Consider the following 13,449-nt stretch of genomic DNA (forward strand, 5'->3'; position numbering starts at 1 on the left):
AACTACGCTCATCTCCCTCTCGGCAAACCTTGTATTTTCTGTTTCTGAAGTCAGCATCCAACCAGAATAAGTGCACAGTAGAGACTTGCTCACTGAACTGAAAAAGATCATGAAAAAGGAAGTAGCAGAAGCTGCTGATGGTGACAGCTCAGGGCTTAGCCTGATAAGAAAAAGTGTCATCTGGTAAGTTGGGTTGTATTTTCTCTTTTTTTCTCAGCTCTTTTTTTCCCCCTGAAAATTAGCATTTTCCATATTCATTTAATCATTTTACAAGAAACCCAGTAATATAAAGTATGTTTAATATCCTCAATGAATAAAGGATTTTAGTTCTTTTAAAAGGGTACTATAAAAATAAGGATTACATAAATTTCAGTTTTTCTTAAAACTTCCACTGACACGGTTCTTAGACTTCCAAACACTTCTCATTTCATCCTCCTATAGCTCTGCATGAAGCCGAAGGGAAAGATGTAATAGTTCTTCTCAAACTAACCAGCCTGACTGCATCCTCTACTCACCCATGTTTGACATCCCTGTCTGAGACCCTGACCACTACCTATGAGCTGCCAGAGGGCACAGAATGTGTCTTGTAAACTACCACAGCCTTAGCACCTAGAGGTGCCTGGCCTTGAACAGGTGCTTGATAAAGGTTAGCTGAAGAAAGGACTGAATGAACACTCCAAAGGCGGGGGCCGGAGGGGCCAGGTAGAATTGTGGGGGGAGGGCACAGACCACCTTGAAGGGATCTGGGTCCTCAGCAAAGGACAGACCCAATTTGGCCCTTTAACTGAGGTCTGTGGGACCACATCCTATAAAGCACAATCCCAGGAAGAACAGAATTTCACAGCAGAACCCAGCCCCCCCTCCTTTACCCTACACTTTGGGGCAAAAACTCCCCTATGCCCAGTAGATGGTAGTTGTGGGCCAAGACTGGGGCTGGGGCTGGACCATAGGATACCTGAGGATCTGTCTCGATTCCAGGGTGAGGTGGTCCCTCAAGGATCTTGACTGAGGGGAGCAAGGGCTTGGGCAGAGGGGTGGGTGGGCCAGAGAGTGAGGCTGGAGTCCCCCTCCCCCTAGGAAGGGCCAGCCAGAGAGGTCACTGGGTTGGGAGGTGGCCACGCCCCTCCTGGCCAGGGGCCCTGCCCCTCACCAGCCTCTACTTCTGCATGTCACACTGCAGCAGCAGCACAATAGACGGGTCACTCTTGGCCGCCTCCTTGAACTCCTCCAGTGTAATCTGGTCATCCTTGTCCTGGTCCATCTTCTTGAAGATCTTGTCCACACGCTGCTGGGGTGTGAGCCCATCCTGGTTCATGCGCATCATGATCACGGTGCCCACCATCTTGTAGATAGCCTGGTGAGGCAAGGAGGGAGGTATGAACACTCACTGGGGGCTAGGAGAATTTGGGGTGAAGGAAAGACGTCCCGCAGTGGGCATGGAGGACACTGGGAGATGGCAAGGATACTGGGAGGTGATGAATGCTCATTAAGCCTGAGTATTTAGGAATTCCCGTCGTGGCTCAGTGGTTAACGAATCCGACTAGGAGCCATGAGGTTGCGGGTTCGATCCCTGGCCTCGCTCAGCGGGTTAAGGATCCAGCATTGCCGTGAGCTATGGTGTAGGTTGAAGACGAGGCTTGGATCCCACGTTGCTGTGGCTGTGGTGTAGGCTGGTGGCTACAGCTCCGATTCGACCCCTAGCCTGGGAACCTCCATATGCTTCAGGTGCGGCCCTCAACAAAGACAAAAAAAAAAAAAAAAGACTGGGTATTTAGTGAGCATCTCACACCAAAACATGTCTAATACCCAACTCTTCATCTGCTCCCAACTGCTCCTGCCCCAGCATGCTCTGTCTCAGAAAATAGAAAATTCATTCTCCTGGATGTTCGGGCCAAAACCCATGACACTCTTCTTGACTCCCCTTTTATCACACCCATAGCCAATCTTTCAGCAAATCCTGTCAGCCATAATTTTGCAGTAAGTCCAATATCCAGCCTCTTCCTACTACCTCCCCTGCTCCTCCATGGTTGTCACCTCTACCCGCTCCCGATGGACTGTTGCAGAAGTCTCTGAACTGGTCTCCCTGCTTCTGTTGCTCTCCACCCCCTCGGTCTATTCTCCACACAGAGTATAGACAGAGACCTTAAGGGCTTCCCATCTCACTCAGGAGAAAGTCAACTTTCTACCCCAGACTATGATGCTGACAGACGGATTCCTGGCTACTTTTCTGACCCCCTTCCTATCACTCTCTCCTTGCTCACGTCTATCCTTCCACCCTGGCTTCCTGGACACTCCTTGAACACTGGATACACAGGCTAACTAACCTCAGGGGTCTTTGCATTTATTGTTCCCCATGCAGAGACCACCCTTCCTCCAGACACCTACTAGGTCAGCTCCCTCACCTTATCCAGGTTGCTGATCACATTTCACCTTATATAAAATTGCTTTTCCTCCATCACTTTCTCTCCTACTTCATTTTGCTTATCTTCTTCATAACACTTGCTGCTGACATAGCATAGGTTTTGCTATTGTTAAATTTTCTCACCATAAGGAATGTCCCATGTAAGCAGGAACTTTTTTTTTTTTTTTTGGACTCTTTTTTTAGGGCCACAAGCAGGGCACATGGAGGTTCCCAGGCTAGGGGCTGAACTGCTGGCCTACACTACAGCTACAGCAACACCAGATCTGGGCCTCGTCTGTGACCTACACCACAGCTCACAGCAACACCAGATCCCTAACCCACTGAGGGAGGCCAGGGATCGAAACTGCGTCCTCAGGAATCCTAATCAGATGCGTTTCCACTGAGCCACGAAGGGAACTTCATAAGCAGGAACTTTATTATTTTTAATTTTTTAATTTTTATTTTTGTCTTTTTGCCTTTTCTAGGGCCGTTCCTGCGGCATATAGAGGTTCCCAGGCTAGGGGTCGAATCGGAGCTGTGGCCGCCAGCCTACTCCATAGCCACAGCAACGAGGGATCTGAGCCTCGTCTGTGATGACCTACACCACAGCTCGCGGCAACGCCGGATCCTTAACCCACTGAGCGAGGCGAGGGATCAAACCTGCGTCCTCAGGGATCCCAATCAGATGCGTTTCCACCGAGCCACGAAGGGAATTCCGTAAGCAGGAACTTTAAACAGGACCAGGTCCGTCATAGGCACTCTATATATATATTTCTTGAAAGAATAATGAGTTAAGAACTCCGGAATCAGACTCCTTAGACTGGAATCTCGAACGCCACTTGGTAACATTTCCTCATCTGTAGAATGAGGTTTCCAGCATTACCTCCCCCTAGAATTGTGGGATAAAGCACTTAGCACAAAAGCTCTCCTACTCTGCTAACCAATGCTAGCCACTGGATCCAGGAAGGGTGCAGGGCAGCGAAGGGGCTCCTGAGGCTTGAGTGATGTGGCTGGAGAGGGCAGTGCCAGAGACGCCCCCCCCCCCCCCCCGAACTCGCCCCCACACACTGCGAAGCCTCGGAGCGCGTCACCACAGCGCACTCCGGCCTCCCGGCTCCTCCCCAGCGCACCTCGATGATCTCCAGCATCTCGAGGCGCGTGATGCGCCCGTCGCCGTCTAAGTCGTACATCTCAAAGGCCCAGTTGAGTTTCTGCTCGAAGCTGCCGCGGGAGGTGACCGAAAGGGCACAGATGAACTCCCGGAAATCGATGGTGCCGTCGCCATTCTTGTCGAAGGTGCGGAAAGCGTGCTGCGCAAACTTGGAGGCGTCGCCGTACGGGAAGAACTGAAGCCGGGAACGCAGCCGGGGTTAGAGCGCCGCGCCAGCCCAGCCCTCCTGGCCCACCCTACTGGTCCAGCCCGCCCCCTGGATGCCTGGCCCCGCCCCCGCCTGTCCGGCCCGCCCCTGGAGCGTCTGGCTCCGCCCCCCTGAGCAGGGCCCCGCCCACCTTGATGTAGAGCTGCTGGAACTCCTCCAGATTGAGGATGCCGCTGGGGCAGTCCTTCAGGAAGCCCTTGTACCACTGCTTCAGCTCCTGCTCGCTGAACTCGGTGTTCTGAACCAGGTCTTCCAGCACCTCTGGGGCCAGCTTGCTGTTGGTCTTCCCCATGGCAGGGCCTGGGGGACAAGGGGCTCCCTCACTTTGGTCCGGGGCAAGGCCCTCACCGCGGCAGCCTTTCCCCAAGTCTCTGTAGGACAAGGGTTCCCTTTCTTCATAGCAGCCGCCTCCCATAAAAAAAAACTCCACATTCTCACAGCCAGGACCCTTCCCGGCTCCCTGCTCTTACCACCCCTGCCCCCAACAACCCCCACCTCCAACAACTGGGCTCTGTCCTTTCACCACGCCCCTTCCTACAGGAGCTCCTGCCTCCCCTCCTGCCCCCTTCCCCACAAAGTGGAGGGCCTTCCCCTCAGGACACTCCCTCATCACAGGGTCTCCTCTCTCTACAGCAGATTTCCTCCCCTGACAGCCGGGATCTCCAGGCTTCCAGGTCTCAGCTTCCCCCCTCCTCCCTGACCAGCCTAAGTGCCCCCATCTTCATCCTCTTCGACCCTCTTTACACCTTCCATCTCCCTACGCCTACAGAATAGAGTCTCAGTCCTCTCCTTGCTATTCAGCGCTTTCCGCACTCAGCCCCTACCCACCCTAGAGGCTCCTCTCCTATCAGGCAAGGTCCTCGTGTGCTCCCCTGGCTCTCTCCTCCAAGTTCTTCCTCAGGGCCTTCCAGGCCACCCCAATAAGAAGCTTCTCTCCCTTCTTCCTCTGTTCAAATAGAAGGCCTAGCCAGAAGCACTGATGACCCTGATTGCATTCTGGCTTTGTTTGTTTGTTTGTTTTGTCTTTTTAGGGCTGCACCTGCAGCATATGGAAATTCCTAGGCTAGCTACCGGCCTACACCACAGCCACAGCAATGCAGGATTTGAGCCACATCTACAACCTACACCACAGCTCATGGCAACACCAGATCTTTAACCCACTGAGTGAGGCCAGGGATCGAACCCTCATTCTCTGGACACTAGTTAGGTTTGTTCCTGCTGAGCCACAACAGGAACTCTGCATTCTGTTTTTTATTCATTCATTCATTCATTCATTCCCTGAGCACTTATTGAGGCTGACGGTGTGCTAGGCCCTGTGCTACTGAGGGGGGTAAAGCAGACATGAACCAACTTTCACTTACTCATAACTGGGTCTAAGATGTGGATGGCTGATTGTAAAGGGCCTTCACACCATGCCGAGGAGTTTGGCCTTTAACCATAGAGGACAAAAGCTCCTGGAGTTTTAAAGCAAAGGGTAGGAAGACCACATTCATTCCACAAATGCTTAGAGATTGTTTATAATATGGTAGGTCCTGAACTAGGTGCTGGGGACCCAGAGAGAAGGAATGTGTTCCTTTGGCGACCGTGTGCAAGATGACCTGGGTGGGGGCAGGGAGGGAGAGCAGAGAGGGTCCTGCTCCATAGTTCAGGGGAGGGACAATGACCCTAGGATAGTGGTTGTGGAGGGATGTGGATGGACTGATGAGGGGGCACTGACAGGACTTTCCGACTAACTAGACGGGGGGGTGCGGGGAGAGGGACAGAGGGGTTGAGGCAGCTGCAGTTTTGGAGAGGATGTAGGGTCAGTCCCCAGCGGGAACACAAGCCCCTCAGGTGGCTGGCACCTGGGGAAGTTTTTGCAGAGGGAGGTACACGCTCTCCCCAGGAAGCCTGGGTGGAGTGGCTGCCAGGCCCTGAAGCCTGGGTGGACATTCTTGTCAGACCTTCCTGGCAAGATTGTCCCTCTAGAGACTGAGTTTCCCAGGACGCGGCCTGGGAGGTGAGTTTGACCTGCCTGGAATCTCTTTGGAAGGGGGCCAGACCCCAGCTGCAGGGTAGCCTGTCCTAAAGGCACTCTGGAAAAGGAAGCCCTCAGGCTGGCAGAAGGAATTCCACTTGCACGGCTCACTGCTTGCCAGTGCAGTGTCTGTCTTTCTTTTTCTTTCTTTCTTTCTTTCTTTCTTTCTTTCTTTCTTTCTTTCTTTCTTTCTTTCTTTCTTTCTTTCTTTCTTTCTTTCTCTCTCTCTCTCTCTCTCTCTCTGTCTCTCTCTCTCTCTCTCTCTCTCTCTCTCTCTCTCTCTCCTTCCTTCCTTCCTTCCTTCCTTCCTTCCTTCCTTCCTTTTTGGCTGCACTGCAGCATATGGAGTTCCCGGGCCAGGGATCTGAACCAAGCTGTAGTCAAGACTAAGCCATGGCTGCAGCAATGCCAGATGCTTAACCCACTGTGCCAGGCCAAGGATGGAACCTGTGTCCCAGTGCTCCCAAGACGCCGCTGATCCTGTTGTGCCACAGCAGGAATTCCACCAGTGTGGCTTCTCATCCTTACTGGTGAGAGTGTCCTAGACAATGAGATCTGAGATCAGCTGTTTCCATGCCCCCTCTCTTGCTGCGGGACCTCAAGTGAGTTACAGGATATCTCTGGGCCTCCGATTCCTCTGCCAGGCCTTGAGGAAGATCAGAGACCAGTGGGGGGGCAACAACTTCCTCTGCCACTTACCACCCCCAGAGGATGACGAATCCCATATGCTCCCAAGGGAGGCACACCGTCTTTGGGAACCTGGAACTGTGGGGACCAAAGCAGCTGCCCTGGGGCCAGAGTCAAGGATGCATCTGGAACACCCCTGGGCAGGAGTCAGACTCCATCCTCAGCCGCCCCTTCCTCCAGTCCAAAGCACACAGAAGGCTCGGGATATAGTCAAGGATGCTCATGAACCCAGAGGTGGAGGTGTCTGATGGGGGAGGCAGAGCTTCTCTCTCTGTCTCCTGTGGGATGTGCCTGAGTGTCTGTGTAAGGAGCTGGGTGTGGGTGGGAGCACGTCAGTGTATGAGACTGCAAATCTGCCTGAGTGCGCGTGGAGTGTGTGTGTGGGTGTGTGTGTGTGTGATGGTGTCTGTATGGCTCTCATCTTTTGCCCCTTTTCTCTTCCCTGTCCCGTGCTGCCTTCAAACCACTTTCTGTCTCCTGGGGCCATACGTGTTCTCGGCCCCTATTTGACCCCACGCCCAGCAAGACTATGCCTCCTCCTTCATTTCGCCTCATTCCTTCTATTGCTCTTAGATCTTAAAGGGCACTGCCAGCCAAAGCTGGAGATGCCCTTTTTAAGATCATCCCTGTATTTTAGTGAAAGTTGGAACTCAGAGAAAAGAGAAAGCTGGCTCAGACTTACACAGTAAGCTAGTGGAAGGGGATGAGAACCCAGGCTGAATCCACATCACCTGCCTGGACTACCCACTCCAAGTCATGGCTACTCTTGTCCAGCAAAGACTTCCACCCACCCTCCAAGGAAGCCATAGCTCTGATCTTCCTCTTGGCCTTAATAGGACCATCTTGTTGGCTCTAGGTCATGGTATCTGATACCCAGGAAATATCTATCCCTTGGGGTGGCACACCAGCACCTCTGATTCAGCACATCCACAACCAGACTCGCCCTCAACCTGTGATGATCCTTCTCTTTCCATGGCCCTTCCTTCTTTCCTAGTTACCTTTAATTTCTCCCTTATCTCTAAGTCCAACTTGCTATAAGTCCTAGTGTTCTTCCTTTTGAAGTGCTCCCGAAACCTTCACTCTGTCCTCTGTCATAGCCAGGGCCAGGGGCACAGTGGAGGGGGCTGAAAGCCAGTTGGGGCACTGCTTTGCCAAGCCATGCCCCTGAGCTCAACTGCCTTGGAGGGAGTGCCTTTCTTTCTGATTCCTCTGTCCCAAGAGGATGTTTTTTCTGTTATTGCCCAAGAGTACAATATAAACTAGAGATAGATGGTGGCCTTGCCCATGGGCCCCCTCAAACTCCAGAGTCCTCTAGAATCTGATGTCAAGGTGCCTACCTGTCTAGCCTCACCTCCCACTGCTCCCCTCTCAACTACGTACTTTCAAGCCAGAACCTATTTCAACTATTGCTTGGCTGTTTTCATCTTCCCTAATAGCCTTTCTGCCCTTCCGGGCTGATGCAGCTATAATCAGCCTTCGGGCCTGACTGAAGCCCACTGCCTTATGATCAGCCTCCTCCAGCTTGGAGAGTAGACAGTCAGCAGCATGGACTTGGCATTCTGGGCATGGAGTTGAGCCCACACGTGCATAGACTCCAGGGTCCTCTGACCCTCACCTGGCGCTCTAGAATTCGGGAATAGAGCCTGATTTGGGGGAGACCTTTGCATTAAATTCTTGCCTGAGCCAGGAAAAGTTCTCTAGACCTTTTGCTCCATGGCAAAGAGTTTATCCCTACTTGATGTAACCCAGCCTTCTTGGGAGCAGCTGGGCCAGTGAGAAAAGTGTTTCTCCCACTGTTCCTATCGTGCCCTCTTGTAGCTGCCCCGCACAGGTTTCCATTCTGCTCTCTGTGACGGGACAGAACTGCCCTGCAGAGACCTAAAGGCCATGTCTGGAACAGACATGTTTAATGAATGTCCCTTCATGGATTATATGGGAGAGGCAGAACCCCCTTTTTTCTCCTTGGGATGATGGCTGGCTGGTTTGTTTATCTGTGTTCTCCTGCCATGGCACCTTAGAGACAATGGGGAAAGGAAGAGTTCACCCAAGGTCAAGTAGAGCCCGTCAGCAGAAAGGTGAAGGCCAGAACCCACTGGGGGCATGTCCTGTTGCAGCTGCCGCCATGCTGAAGATGGGCAGGCTCCTCTTGAGGGCTGCCCTCCAGCCTTGAAGGAGCTGGCACTGCCCCATACACAAAGCCGCTGTCCCTCTGGGCTCAGAAGCTACTTTCAGAGGGCAGGGCCCAGGAGTGTGGGCTCCAGAGGGAGAGGTGGCAGGAAGGGTGGGAGGGACTGAGGAAGGCAATAATCCCACACCCTCACCCAGCTTCAGAGGAGCTGGTGCTGAGACTGTTGCTATGGTGACAACAGCTCCCTGGTCAGGAGATTTTTCTCTTTCCTCTCCTTCCTTTGCTCTTCTCCAAGCAGCGGCCATAGCAGCAACAGTCAGGTCTTCTCCTTCCCCTTATTATTGAGAAACAGGGGATGACAAACAAAGGGTAGGTCCTGTTGAATACCTCTACCCTGAACCTGCCCATGTCATGCGGGCTGATGACCTAGGAGGGACTCCTAAAAGCTGAGAAGAAGCCTGGGTCTGGAAAGTGTGTGGGAGGGGGTGGTCCATACTCAGGCCTGGGAAAGAAGCAATGTCCTTTCAGTGAGGACTAAAGTCCCTGAGGCTTCCTCTCTCAAATGTCCTAAAGGTTCAGGGAAAGAGGAAAAGGGCCCTGTTTTCTCATAATCAGCCACAGAACCAGAGTATGTCAGTGCTGGAAAGCTGTCCAAGATCATCTCATCAACTCCACACTCTGTCTTGTCCACACCAACCCCACCCCTGAATTCCCCATTTGGTGGAAGATCAGAGAAGAAAGTGACTTGGCCTAAGTCAAACAGCCACTGAGGCAAAGGCAAGATCTGAGCCTGGCTCTTCTGCCCTCCAGGTTCAGCCTGCCTTAGGCAAGGCACACCTGGAGCTTTGTCATGGTCCCTGTGGAGCCACAGGAAGATAGGAGAGGGAGCGGCTGGATGCCAGAAGTCCAGGAAGGGTATGAGTTAGATATTTGAGAGGTGGAATGAGAAGACTTGGTGCTTTGGCCGTGAGGGCTGAGGGCTGGGGGAATGGAGGAGGCTGGGTGGGACCTTGACGGTCTGTTGGGGGTGTTGTCCCTGGTTCATCCTCCCACCAGGCAAAAGAGGCCTGCGCCTCACACTGAGACCCTGGGCAGGGGGGCTGTTGAGAGAGTGTCTCAAGGAAGAGAACTGGATGTGGGAGCCTCCTCCCTCCCACAAGTATGCTATGAGCTCTGTCAGCTTGAGAGCTGGAGGTGCGGACAGTCTGAGGCGACAACGTGAAGTGGGAGTGGGCTCTCTGTGGAGGCAGAGGCTGTCTTGGGGGCCAGCGACATTGTGGTGTGAAGTGCAGTGACCTCTTGGTGGGGTTGGATGGTGTGCGGTGAGGGCTACCTGTGGAGGTGGGTGGTTGCCATGGGGCTGGGGCGATCTCCCATTTCCAAAGGAGGGAGAGTGATGGGTTCCTTCGTTGGCACCAGCAACACTGCGACCCCAGGTGTGTGTGTGTGTGTGTGCGTGTATGTGCGTGTGTGTGTGTGTTGGGCGCCAAAGCAGTGGTTGCTCTGAGAGTAAGGACACGCTTCTGCCTCCTTCCCTGGGACCTGTGGGATCTGGAATGGACTGGGGGGGTGGGAAGGAATCCTCTGGCCAGGGGCGGGCTCTCCATATACTGCCTCCTATGGTGGAACCAGGGGTCAGGGAGATGGATCAGAGTGGGGCAGAAGACGAGGATGGGAATGGAGAGTGGAGGGGGAGGGGACAAGGGCCTCCTCCCGGCCCTGCCCGCGTTACCTGAGGCCGAGCGCCGGGTCGCTGGATGACTCTGAGCCTCGGCGGGCCGTGGGGACCGAGACTGGCTCGCGGGCCGGCCGCCAGGTTCTCCAAGGTCCGCGCCGGAGCCGCCTCCCAGCTCTTGTATCACTATGCGTCTGTCGGAGGCGACACGATTTGCATAAGCCCCGCCTCGTTCTGGGCAGATTAGGCGTTGATTGGCTCGGCTGAGGCGGAGTGGCAGGCGGGGTTTCAGGTGGGGACCGAGTGGCCAGTGAGGCTGGGCTACAAGAACGCGCCCCGCCTGCCCTCCCTGACCTTCCCAGAGTCGCGAGGAAGGGGGAGGGCTGTACCCCCATCTGTCTCCCTCCCCGAGGCTCAGACCCGGGCCTCAGGGGTTAAAAGTGTCCACGATTGATATGGATCCGCGAAAACAACCGCACGGTTGCTATGGAAACGAGAGAGCCACAGTCGAGTCTCTAAGCCTTTCCTTCTTGGGCCCCAGCGGGGGTGGGGACAGAAAAGGGGATGAGTCACAAGATGTGACCCTCCTCCCGTATCTCACCCCAAATCAGAGGAGGGTGAGGAGGAACTGAGTAGGGAGGAAAAAGATGCGGTAGTCAGCAGCCCACGCCTTCTCATCCCCTTCCAACCCAACCACTCCTCTCGCCATGGATCTGAGAGCAGGCAAGTGGGCGGGGATGGCGAAGTACCCAGGCTCCACTTAGCCCCACGCTAGTCCTGGGCCCCTTACAGCCTCTAATTCCGATCCCTCCCAAGACAGACTTTCCTTATTTCTCAGTCTCAGGAAGCCTCCTGGGATCTCTCTGCCTACCCTATGGACCCCTCCATTCCCCACCCTCCGGTCTCCTTAGACGAAGTCTGTCCCCAGCCGCCGCCAGTCTCTGGCTTCGGATGTTGACACAAGCCCGAGGCGGTTTACACTGAACAGGTCTGGAAGGTTTCAGGGCCCTGGGAACACCTCCTCCCGCACTTGGGGGTCTCCCCAAAGCCCTGTCCGGCCGCCCCAGCTGCAATGGAAGCTGAGAGCTCCCGACCCAAGGCGACGAGAGGGAACCTTTTTACTCCAAGCTGGGGGAGGTGGGGGGGCGAGTAGGGAAGGGGAGCAGCCAGCCTCTGGCTGGGCCACGTGCAGGGGAGGGACTGCTAAGCATCTGTCAAAAGTAGGGCGGGGCGTTTTGGGATTAGTCCAATCAGAGCTGGGATGCTAAAGAGCCATGAGGTGGGAGGGGAAGAGGCGGGACTTCTGCCCAAGAGCGCAATTGTTGCGGTGGGCGGGGCCAGCTGGTCAAGAGCGAAGGCTTGGTTTCTCTGCTGATCCCAGAAATTTCAGGGCCAGGCTCGCTGGGGAGAAGTCAGTGGTGTTCTCTCTTTTTCTTTAGGCACCATCCCAGTCCCTCTTGAACCTGTTTTGCTGTCCCTTCCTCCTAGCTGCAGGCGTCCTAGTGGGATGAGAGCATACCTGCCGCACCAGTAAGTAGGCACGTCCCTGTCCCCTTTGGTGACTGACAAGGGACAGGTGTTTGAAAGCCCTGACTCCGTCACGCCCCTCTAGCCCTGGGGACCCATCCCTGCTCACTGATATCATAATCCAAAGCATGAGGAAGTGGAAGTGGCAGCATAAGATGCTGGAAGTGGTCTCTAGAATTTGAAAATGGAGTCCCGTCTTTGCCAATGACCCCACATAAGACCATGGGCAGCATCCTTCTCACTCTGTGCTTCCCAGTCTGTAAAATGTGGGAGCTGGTACAGGAGGCCTAGGGGAGGAGGAGAATTTCAACTAGGAGGGGAAGAAAAAAGTGGACGGACCTGTGTGGGCACGAATTAGACTGCTCCACTACATTTGTGACCTCCTTGATAATAACTAACACATAGAGACCTTACTTTGTGCCAAATGCTATTCTAACACTTTATATGTATTACCTAATTTGTTCCTCATAAGATTTTTCTGAGGCAGGTACTTTTATCACTCCCATTTAACAGATGAGACATCGAGGCACAGAACTGTTACATGACCAGGGCATGTTCACAAAGCTAGTAAAGCCACTGAGCTGGGATTTGAACCCAAGCATTCTGGCTCCAGCGCCTACACTTGTAGCCAGCACAAAATACCACCTCTCTTTAAGGCCTTCAAGTCCTCAACCCAAGGGACCTCGGATTAGAATATTCTCCTTGGATCGCCCAAGGCATTAGAAAGGCAAAGCCCAGCAGAATAGATTGGTCTTGCTCTGGCTTTTTAAACCAGGCCAGCCCACCCACACAGCCTTGTCCATGAATCATCACATTCCCTCTGATTGTTCCTGATCTGCCAGTCATAACCCATCTTCACCAGCTTATGAGGCTCTGATCTTGATCCTGCCTCTGCCCTTTAGGTTCAGTGTTTAAAGCTATAGAAGTTGACATTGACTGAGTTGCTTTGCTCTGTGCCAGACACTCTGCCAAGTCTGCATCATCCCAGAGATGACCACTGCCAGGGGTGGATATTAAAAAAAAAAAAACCTAACAACTCGGAGTTCCCATCGTGGCTCAGTGGTTAATGAATCTGACCAGGGACCATGAGGTCGCAGGTTCGTTCCCTGCCCTTGCTTAGTGGGTTAAGGATCTGGCGTTGCCGTGAGCTTTGGTGTAGGCCGCAGATGCAGCTTGGATCCCCGCGTTACTATGGCTCTGGCATAGGCCAGCGGCTACAGCTCCAGTTCGACTCCAAGCCTGGGAACCCCCATATGCCATGGGAGCGGCCCAAGAAATGACAAAAAGACAAAAAAAAACCAAAAAAAAAACCTAACAACTCATTTAGGCACAAGCATTACCAACCGGAATGGATGCTGGCCTTGGTCCTAGATCAAGGACTCTGTTCTGCAGAGTGGAGTGGGCAGGAAAGATGCTAGGGTGGTAGGGGCCCGAGGGCTAATCCCAATCAATTTGGAAGTATTTTGATGCTTTAACGACCAGCTGTATCAGTGTGTAGGGACTAAACTTCAGCCCTGGTACCATTACTTTATTTCCTGGCAGTGGATGGCAGCTCAGAGACGTTAGACCACTTGCCCGTTGTAACACAGCCCATTAGTGACCGAGTTGGAATTCAAACCTAGGTCTGACTTCAGT

At 53.6% G+C, this 13,449-nt stretch overlaps 1 protein-coding gene across 1 annotated transcript; it reads right to left on the reverse strand.

The window, feature by feature from the left end:
* Window positions 1-213: 213 nt before the first annotated feature.
* Window positions 214-10,707, reverse strand: HPCAL4 (hippocalcin like 4). The gene is made up of 4 exons (XM_047793472.1): window positions 10,345-10,707; window positions 3,911-4,080; window positions 3,532-3,747; window positions 214-1,354 (listed from the first exon to the last, which is right to left on the reverse strand). The coding sequence occupies exons 2-4, from the start codon at window positions 4,070-4,072 to the stop codon at window positions 1,157-1,159; spliced, it is 576 nt and encodes a 191-aa protein (XP_047649428.1). The 5' UTR covers window positions 4,073-4,080; window positions 10,345-10,707; the 3' UTR covers window positions 214-1,156.
* Between the last annotated feature and the right edge of the window lie 2,742 nt (window positions 10,708-13,449).

This window comes from Phacochoerus africanus, chromosome 8 (assembly GCF_016906955.1).
Source record: "Phacochoerus africanus isolate WHEZ1 chromosome 8, ROS_Pafr_v1, whole genome shotgun sequence".
Lineage (NCBI taxonomy): Eukaryota > Metazoa > Chordata > Mammalia > Artiodactyla > Suidae > Phacochoerus > Phacochoerus africanus.

What these genes read in the sequence shown, in the direction of transcription:
- HPCAL4 (XM_047793472.1), bottom strand. Translation starts at nt 4,072, where the DNA reads ATGGGGAAGACCAACAGCAAGCTGGCCCCAGAGGTGCTGGAAGACCTG. An exon ending in TCCAGCAGCTCTACATCAAG is followed by an intron (nt 3,748 to 3,910) that starts GTGGGCGGGGCC and finishes TCCCGGCTTCAG; the next exon opens with TTCTTCCCGTACGGCGACGC. An exon ending in AGATGCTGGAGATCATCGAG is followed by an intron (nt 1,355 to 3,531) that starts GTGCGCTGGGGA and finishes TTGCCTCACCAG; the next exon opens with GCTATCTACAAGATGGTGGG.